General features: G+C 48.1%; 1 protein-coding gene across 1 annotated transcript; it reads left to right on the forward strand.

Annotated features, from left to right (window-relative positions):
- The first annotated feature begins 1516 nt into the window (after positions 1 to 1516).
- LOC122565197 (C-C motif chemokine 19-like) lies at positions 1517 to 7852 on the forward strand. Its single transcript, XM_043720916.2, has 4 exons — positions 1517 to 1690; positions 4182 to 4308; positions 5686 to 5781; positions 6277 to 7852. The coding sequence occupies exons 1-4, from the start codon at positions 1618 to 1620 to the stop codon at positions 6281 to 6283; spliced, it is 303 nt and encodes a 100-aa protein (XP_043576851.2). The 5' UTR covers positions 1517 to 1617; the 3' UTR covers positions 6284 to 7852.
- Positions 7853 to 9507: the final 1655 nt, after the last annotated feature.

Here is a 9507-nt window from a genome sequence, read left to right on the forward strand (position 1 = left end):
GGGGGCATTGGCTCATGGGGGAAGTAGAGATGTTCTCTAGCATCTCTCACGCACCTCCCTCCCCGGGTGACCCTGAAACTCTCCACCAGGTGGTGTAGCTCTTGATCGAATCGGGGATGAACGGCAGCCAAGTTTGATAATAATTAGGTAATTTAATGAGTGGCTGTGGCATGGTGCCAGCACAGTCATTCGGTCCATCATGTGCATGCTGGTTCAGTGAGGCCCATTACCCACGGCCCTGCAAAATGGTTACATTCAGGAAATTACCGAACGCCCTTTGGAGCGTTCAATTGAACCTGCCTCCTCCACCCTCTGGGGAGCAGTGTATTCCAGCTCCCAACCACTCTTTCAGCAATCACTTTAAATCAACTTTTCCAGGGTAATTAGGAACATGCAATAACTCCAGAACAAGTAAAACGACATCTGGCTCTCGATCCTCCCACCAATGGAACAAGTCTTTCCCTCTCTAACCTGTCTGGACCTCTTATGATTTTGAAAACCTCAAACAAATCTCCTCTCAACCTTCTCTAAAGAAAACAGTCTCAACTTCTTCAGTCTACCCACGAATTCACATTCCTCATTCATGGAAATATTTTTTTCCCCAAACCCTCCCTTTGTTCCTAAAATGAATCCCGCTGAGGTCTAACTAGTGAATTGGGAATGTTCCGTCACCTCCTTGTTCTTGTACTCTCATCATTGGGTCTGCTCTCTCATTAGAAAGAGAGAGACGGCTGGGGGTGGTTTCACTGGAGGGTCACCATGCCTCAGTGAGAAAGATAATCCCAGCCAGTGTAGGAATTGATCCCTGCATTGCCTACTAGTCGTCCAGCCAACTGAGCTAATGCAGTGAGTGGCTGGCATCTGGATGCACTGCCCCCCCGCAGGATGGAGGTAGCAGGTTCAAGTGAGCTCTTTGTAGGGAGTTAGGTGATTATCTGAAAATAAGCATTTTGCAGGGCCAGGGAAGAAAAGGTGGGAAAGTGGGACTCGTTCTTGAAGGAAAGTCAGCTTGCGAACGACGGGCCAACTGGTGTCTTTCTGTGCTGGCACCATTCTGTAATTAATCAAAATCAGACAACCTAGTCACTGCTGTTTGTGGTAATGTCAGTGGGCTGGTTTCTCAGAGGCCCCAAGAGAAGGCTCTACGAGTATGGGTTCAAATCCCACTGTGGTGGAATTTAAATTCAATTAATTAAAATCTTAAGATAAAAACTGCTGACCTTGTTAAATTCCTTTTAGCTCTTTATTGTCCTTCAGGGAAGAAAATCTGCCGTCCTCACCTGGTCTGGCTTCTGTGTGACTCCAGACCCTCCAATGGCACTTTCAAAAGAGCCACAAATGCACAGGTGGTATCTTCACATCTTACAAGTACACATCAAAAAAAATTCTTGTGCACCACAATTAGTTAAAAAGATAGAGGAAATGCTTATGTAGTCAGTCAACAGTTAACAATCATAGTGAAACTTTAGCAAGTTGTGTGTGTATATATAGAGGCAGTGTGCTCTCTAACAGTCAGATCACTTGTCCTCTGGTGGAAGCGTGATTGCCTCACGAGTCAGGCACTCTCACCAGCAGCACCCACTCTCCTGACTCTCATCATCAGCTCGACCTGGCATCATGAGTGGCATCATGAGTGTTCACATCAAGGTTGTTCTTCTGCTCAGTGCCATCGCTTGGCACACCTGTAAAGGTAAGACAGTTTACTGCTAGGGAGAATGGGGCACGTTGAGGGTCCTGGGTCAATCCATTGGCAGGGAGGTGCCACAGACAGACAAATGAATACTACTGCGCAGGAGTAATCCGACCTTCAATTCAGCTCTGGGCGGATTCTCTATTCAAATACAATGTGGGAATACAACAAGGCGATTCTATCCCAGGCATCTGAGATAGTATGGGCACTCTGTGATCAACTTTTCAAAGAAAGAGAGAAAAAGTTGCATTTGCATAGCGCTTTTCACAGCCATTAGATGTCCCAAAGCATTCTGCAGCTGCTGATGTATTTTTGTTGTTGCTGTTGCAATGTAGGAAATGCAGCAACCAATTGATACACAGCAAGTTCCCGTAGCCAGTGAAGTGATACTCTACTGGGGAGTTGTTGGCGGAATGTTAAGTCTTGGATAGGACTCGTGGGGGAACGCACTCCCCTCACCTAACTCTTTTCCCAAAAGACTGGCGACTGCATATCTGCCGTCGTTACCTGGTCTGGCTTCCACATGACTCCAGACCCTCCAATGGCACTTAGGGAAGAGCTACAATTACTCACGTGGAGCCATCTCACCGACATGAACACATCAAAACAAAACTTTCAGTGCACCCTGATTAGATCACTTTGTTAAAGAGATCAAGAGGAAATTCTTCTGTAGTCAATCAACAATTGATAACCTGAGAAAGTAGACAAACTTGGGCAGGTTTTGTCTGAAAGACGGCATCACTGACAGTGCTGCACTCCCTCAGTACCGCGGATGTCTGAACCCACAGCTCCCCAGGTGAGAACAGCCACTGCTACAGAGAAACCTCTTTCAGATTTTTTCTCCCTGGCAAATTTCCCACCAAATCACACAGTCCATTCATCCGGGATGGGGAAGAGTAGCTGCCCCCACAGCAGTTGGGAGGGGAGTTGAGGATTTTGTAGGAAGCCATGTGGAGACCTGGTGTTTTGTACCAGTTGCCCAACACAAAGATGATTCCAGTTCATCCTGTGACTGTCTAAACCCAACCACAATAGCGGCCAGGCCCCCAACTTGCAAATCTACACCCTTCCCTTCTACTTGATCACACCATTCCCTCATCCAGTTCCTTCCAATAACACTGAACCCTTAGCCTCATAGTCCACTCGTTATTCAACCATGGTGTTTGCTCTTCACCCCTGTGCTTAGTGAGCATGTTGGCTATTCGACTATGCTGGCATCACAATCAGCTCCAAGCTGCCCTTGGCCATGCTGTGTGCACAGTCCAGGTTTCCCGCTAGCTCAAAGGTGGCACCCCAGGCTGACTCATTTTGTTTTGATCACAATTCCCTTGACCTGTGGACCCTGAGACGAACCGTAGGCAATCAGCAACCCCTCCACCCCCATCAACCACTAGCATACCCGAACCCCCACCCCACCCCCACTTCCCCACAGTCAAAAACCTGCAACTGCTCACCCAAGTGCAATCAGCTGAGGCTGGGTATGGAACTGGTTAAAACAGAACAGATTCACCCTGCTTCACGTATTTGCACAAACACAGACAAATGTTTTCTCTTGCCTCGATGTGTCCGCTCTGTAGCTGAATTAAGTTTTTTATTTTCATTCATTCCGTGGGTATGTGTGTCAATGCTGGTATTTATTATCCATCCTGTTCTGCCCTGCACATGCCATCTACTAGTTACAGGTGACAGGGCAATTCCGGCCTCTCTGGTTGGCAGTGAAGGGATAATCGGGTTACAGTGAGACTGGAGTCACATAGAGATGGCAGTCAGTCCCAAATGAATGTGGTCAACTCGATATTGCACCGGTTTCCATCAAACCAATGGCACCCATTCAAGGAAATGCTGGACCAAGCCCCTAGGCCAAAGTGAGGACTGCAGATGCTGGAGATTAGAGTCAAGATTAGAGTGGTGCTGGAAAAGCACAGCAGGTCAGGTAGAATCCAAGGAGCAGGAAAATCGACGTTTTTCCTGCTCCCGGATGCTGCCTGACCTGCTGTGCTTTTCCAGCACCACTCTAATCCGGACCAAGCCCCAATCAGTGTCTCGGGCCAGTCCAAGAGGGGTTAGAAATGCCAGCTTTGCCATTGATTTTCCAGATTCTGACATGCGTTTGTGCACAGTTGATGTCACCTGGCAGTGAATGAATGGGCCGAACAGCCTCATTCTTTGCCATCATGTCACGGAGATGCCCCACAACTGGCTGAGGATATGAGAGGAAGGGACCCAGGAATATCGGTCAATCTTACCCCAACTCTCTGGCCGGGGATTCCACAACCAGGATGGGCAGAATCATCACCAGGAGCAGGGCGGGGATACAGGGACAAATTGGACAACCAGAACTCACACAAAGCTCCTCCTCTCTCACCATGGTGACTGGAGTCAAGGGGAGGCGATGTGTGTGGGAATGCTGCCATGTCCCAGCTCCCCACCTGATTTCGGTGACGGTTCGGCTGATGTTGTGTGTAATGAAGTGTCTCTCGGTTTCTGACAGGAGGCCGGGGGGACGACGGTGTGATTGACTGCTGTCTCGATGTCAGTCACATAAAAATTCCCAGGGCCATTGTGAAAGCTTGCCAGGTGCAGCACACTGCAATGGGATGCCGTATCTCAGCTGTGATGTAAGTAAGAAACTGTCAGCCCCACCACATGTCCAACCGGAGGGGCCCCCTACCCAGAGAACCACCTCCCAGACATCCCTCCACTCAGAGATCCCTCCACCCAGAGACCCCTTCACCCACAGACCCCTCCACCCATAGATTCCCCTACCCATAAACCCCTCCACCAATAGACCTCTCCATCCATAGACCCCCACCCAGAGACCTCCACCCACAGACCTCTTCACCCACAGACCCCTCCACCCATAGACCCCTCCATCCATAGATACCCCACCTAGAGACCCCCACCCACACACCTCTTCACCCACAGACCCCTCCACCCAGAGTACCCTCCACCCATAGACCGCCACCCAGAGACCACCACCCAGTGACTCCTACACCCAAAGACCCCCACCAACATATCGCTTCACCCACAGACTCCTCCACCCATAGACCTCTCCATCTATAGATCCCCCCACCCACAGACCTCTTCACCCACTGACCCTTCCACCCAAAGACCCTTTCATCCAGAGATCCCTCACCCAGAGAACCCCACCCATAGAGTCCCCACACACACACACACCTCCCCACCCATAGACTCCCACCCATAGACCCCTCACCCATAGACCCCCCCCAGAGACCCCTCCATCCATAGACAATCCATTCAGAGACCACTTCACCCATAGACTCCACCACCCAGAGAACCTCCACCAAGAGACACCCATCCACAGAGCCCTCCACCCAGAGACCCCTCCACCCATAGATACCCTCACCCAGAGACCTCTCCACCCATTGAGCCCCCATGCAGAGACCCCTCCACCAATAGACACCCCCACCCAGAGACCCCCATCCACAGACCTCTTCAACCATGGACTCTCTACCCAGAGACCCCCACCCACTTACCCCTCCCCACCCAGAGACCCCTCCATCCAAAGTCTCCCCAACCCAGAGACCCCTCCACCCAGAGACTCCCCATCCAGACATCCTTCCACCCAGAGACCCCTACACCCAGAAACCTCCCACCCAGACAGACCCCATCCAGACCCCTCCACCTTGGCCCCTCCACCCAGAGACCCTTCTGCCCAGACCCCTCCGCCCAGTATTACTGAATAGGCCAAATGGTCACTGGGATGCAGAAAGCATTTGGAGAATTAGGAGCCATGCTCCAATCCACATGTCCAACACCATGTTGACCAGCTGGTAGTATAGGATTGCCCTGTGTACATGAACTCTACCAATAGGGGAAAACACAAAGGAATAAGAATCTTTTCCTAGTGCGTATCTTGCCCCAACACCCCATGGGAGTTTGGCACCACCCAATCTCCCCAATCCCCACCCTCCCATCTACCCCTTCCACCCTCCACAGCTCCCTGTTAATGTGACCTGGACCTTGTTTTGCAGATTCACCACGGTGAGGAACAGGAAACTGTGCGCTCCACAGGGCCCCCGATGGGTCAACAGAATACTCAAGAAATGTGAAAGGCACAACACGTTGCTGTAAGGAGAAACTTGAATCGCTTTCAGCTGCTAATCACAGCAAGGAGTGACGGGGGCTTGGGGTGGGCTGTTTCCTGAGTGCATGAGTATCTGGTTCAATGGCTAACAAACACTCTCCATAATGCTGCCCATCACCTGGAGGCTTTGGCTTAAAGATTATATTTAAAAAATGACTGCACCTCCTGACATTAAATTGCATCTAACTCTGTGCTGTCCCTGTCCTGGGAGAGTTCGATGGGGATGGTATAGAGGGAGCTTTATGCTGTATCTCATTCTTGTTGCCCCTGTCCTGAGAGTGTTTGATGGGGGACAATGTAGAGGAAGCTTTCCTTTATATTTCACCCTGTGCTGTTCCTGTCCTGGGAGTGTTTGATGTAGAGACATGCATTAACATCAGATAACGTTAACTCTTTTGTGGCATATAATTCTGTGTTGCAGTGAAGTCAACTTAAAATGTTGTTCCTAAGACTTTCCCTTCTTTTTGTTTCTCTGCAGTGTGTAATGATCTCAATGGTGGACAATCAAGGTCAAAGTGAAAGACTGTGGAAGTATTGTGACTCCTGACCAGGACTCTCCATAGTCTGCAGCATCTTTCAGCTTTCTCCTGTTTTACTTAGTGACAGACTCTATCAGGCGATCCCAGATTAATGTGAAACTGTTTCCAAGTGGCAAACCTACCCCTGAGCCACTTGTAATTGTAGATTCAATCCTGTTGTCAGGGGATGTGCATCACCTCGTCATTATTACATTCTGCAACACTCCCTTCAACCCGTTAGAGGTCACAGGAATCTAGCGCTGAAATCAGTGCCATTAAGGGACAGTGTAGATGGAATGTTACTTTCATTCTAACTCTTGTGTTCCTCTTTTGAAATTTCCACCTGTCACCCGTAATTTCTGAGTGCGAATGGCCATTTCATATTATATTCACTCAAAATGATGGTGACGTTGGCTGGGCCAGCATTTATTGCCTCATCCCTAATTGCTCTTTGAGACAGTGGGGGTGAGCTGAGCTGAACTCATCCCCAGTGTTGCACTGACTCATGGTGAAGTGAGCTGCTTCGAAAAGCCGCTGGTGGAGTCTGTGGCTCCCAATGGGACTGGGGTTTACAGAGTGACACTGAGATGATCCTTGGGGTACATGTGCTTCAAAGAGTGGGGCATCTTTTCGCTGAGGATGTGCAATAAGAGGAAGTGTGAACCAATCTTGTTAAAAGACTCTTTAGCAATGAGGAAATCAGGATTCTATTCGGAGGGGCAGGAGGTGGAATCAGTACTCAAGACAAAAGTGCGTGGGGATAGCAAGCAGGACCCTTCCAACTCCATGGTATCGATGTGGATTTCACCAGTTTCCCCATTTCCCCTCCCCCCACCTCATCCTAGATCCAACCTTCCAACTCAGCAACGCCCTCTTGAACTGTCCTACCTTTCCATCTTCCTTCCCACCTATCCCCTCCACCCTTCTCTCTGGCCTATCACCTTCATCTACCTGTCGCATTCCCAGCTATCTTCCCCCCAGCCCCACCCCTTCCCATTTATCTCTCAGCCCCCTTGGGCCACCCCCTCATTCCTGATGAGGGGCTTAAGCTCGAAACGTCGATTCTCCTGATCCTCAGATGCTGCCTGACCGGCTGTGCTTTTCCAGCACCACACTTTTCGACTCTGATCTCCAGCGTCTGCAGTCCTCACTTTCTCCTCAGACTTAAAGCCTGGATGGCTTTGTTTGTAGAACGTCAGACCTTTAAACAGAGGGTCCAGGCATTTGGTTTCCTAGCACCTTGGAGAAAAGTAGCTCACAGAAGCAGTGCACTTTCTCAGGGCAGTTAAGTTTGGGTAACCCTCATTAGAAACATTGACATTTGAGGAACACAATGGAAATGAAAGTTCAGGTCGGGTAGATATCATGTGGGATAAATAGTGTTTTCATATCCCAATGGTTTTCATTTATTTAGGTACAATATTATGAGGTGATGCACAGCCTCCTCAGTTAATTATCCTTAACCATTTTGCTTATTGAATAAATATCCTGATTCTTTAATGTTGAATTGTCATGAATTAAATCTATTCTCTTCAATCCTTTTGATCTTTAATTGAAGATAACAACATAACAACAAGAAATAAAAGTAAAATATGCAGATGCTGGAAACTTAAAACAATGGAAGTCATGGTGCAGTAACCAGGTGAAGAGATTACACAGAGATTTGTTTTTTTTTCATTGGGATATGGGCATCTCTGCCATAGCCAGCATTTATTGCCCGTCAATAACTGCCCTTTAACTGACCAGCCACTCAGACATTTCGGAAGGCAGTTCAGAGTCAGTCACCTCGCTGTGGGTCTGGAGTCACATGTAGGCCAGACTGGGTAAGGATGGTAGGTTTCCCTTCCATAAAGTGAACCAGATAGGTCTTTACAACAATTAATGGTCGGTTCGTGGTTGCTGTCATTGTGACTAATTTTCAATCCCAGATTTTATTCATTGAATTTAAATTATATCAGCTATCACTGTTTTATGAAAGGGAAATCATACCTGACACATTTACTTGAATTTACTGTAATCATTGGAATTTCAAAGACCGAGAGGTGACCTTATTGAAACAATCAAGGTTTTAAAGAACTTGACAGGGGAGATGTGGCAAGGTTGTTTCCCCTTATGGGAGAGTCTAGCACCAGAGGCTGTAATCTATTTAAGACAGAGCTGAGGAGGACTTTCCTCTCTCACAGGGGAGTGAAATGTGGAATTCTTTACCGCAGAGGGCTGTGAGGCTGGGTCATTCTGCATGTTCAAGGCTGTGAAAGACAGGTTTTTAATCAGGAAGGGAATCAAGGGTTATGGGAGAAAGGCAGGGAAGCGGAGTTGAGGGTGATCAGATCCGCCACGCTCTTGGTGAATGGTGGAGCAGACTCAAGGACCAAGTGGCTTAACTCTGCTCCATTGTCTTATTGTTTTACCAGAGGCTTTCTCGAGCATTTCATGTTAGGAAAATAAGGAGGATAGCCTTAGACTACTAGAGAATATGGACGGGTTGGTCAAATGGGCTGATCATTGACAAATCGAATTCAATCTGGATAATGTGAGAACAAACAAGGCAAGGGAATACATAATGGCCGATAGGACCCTGGGAAGCACCAAGGATTAGAGGGACCTTATCCACCAGTGCATGTCCACCAGTCCCTTAAGGTCTCAGGACAGGTGGATAAAATGGCTAAAAAGGCATTTGATATGCTGGCCTTCATTAACTGAGTTGTAAAGTTTACAGAACAGTGTGATGCCAAAAGTGCAAGTTCAATTCCCATCACCAGTCTGAGGTTACCATAAAGGTATCTCCTTCTCAACCTCTTCCCTCACCTGAGATGTGGTGGCCCTCAGGTTAGCTCACCACCAGTCACTTCTTCTCTGAGAGAGCAGCCCCTCTGGTCTGGTAAGACAATGGCAACACAACAAGAGTTTAAGAACAGGGACGTGATGCTGGAACTGTATAAAACATTGACAAGGTCAAAGAGAGAGTATTTTCTAAATGGGGAGAAAATTCAGAAGTCTGAAGTGCAAAGAGACTTGGGCATTCTAGTCCAGGATTCTCTCAAGGTAAACTTACAGGCTGAATCAGTAGTTAGGAAGGCAAATGCAATGAAGGCATTTACTTTGAAAGGACTTGAATATAAAAGCAACGATGTACTTCTGAGGCTCGATAAGGCTCTGTTCAGACCACATTTAGAGTGTTTTGCATAGTC

This window comes from Chiloscyllium plagiosum, unplaced genomic scaffold (assembly GCF_037043375.1).
Source record: "Chiloscyllium plagiosum isolate Xiang-an unplaced genomic scaffold, Cpla_swu_hap1 HiC_scaffold_2, whole genome shotgun sequence".
NCBI classification, from domain to species: Eukaryota; Metazoa; Chordata; class Chondrichthyes; order Orectolobiformes; family Hemiscylliidae; genus Chiloscyllium; species Chiloscyllium plagiosum.

Excerpts from the sequence above, each read along its gene's own strand:
- LOC122565197 (XM_043720916.2), top strand. The coding sequence starts at position 1,618 with ATGAGTGGCATCATGAGTGTTCACATCAAGGTTGTTCTTCTGCTCAGT. Across the intron at positions 1,691-4,181 it reads CGCTTGGCACACCTGTAAAG|GAGGCCGGGGGGACGACGGT; the intron begins GTAAGACAGTTT and ends GGTTTCTGACAG. Across the intron at positions 4,309-5,685 it reads TGCCGTATCTCAGCTGTGAT|ATTCACCACGGTGAGGAACA; the intron begins GTAAGTAAGAAA and ends CTTGTTTTGCAG.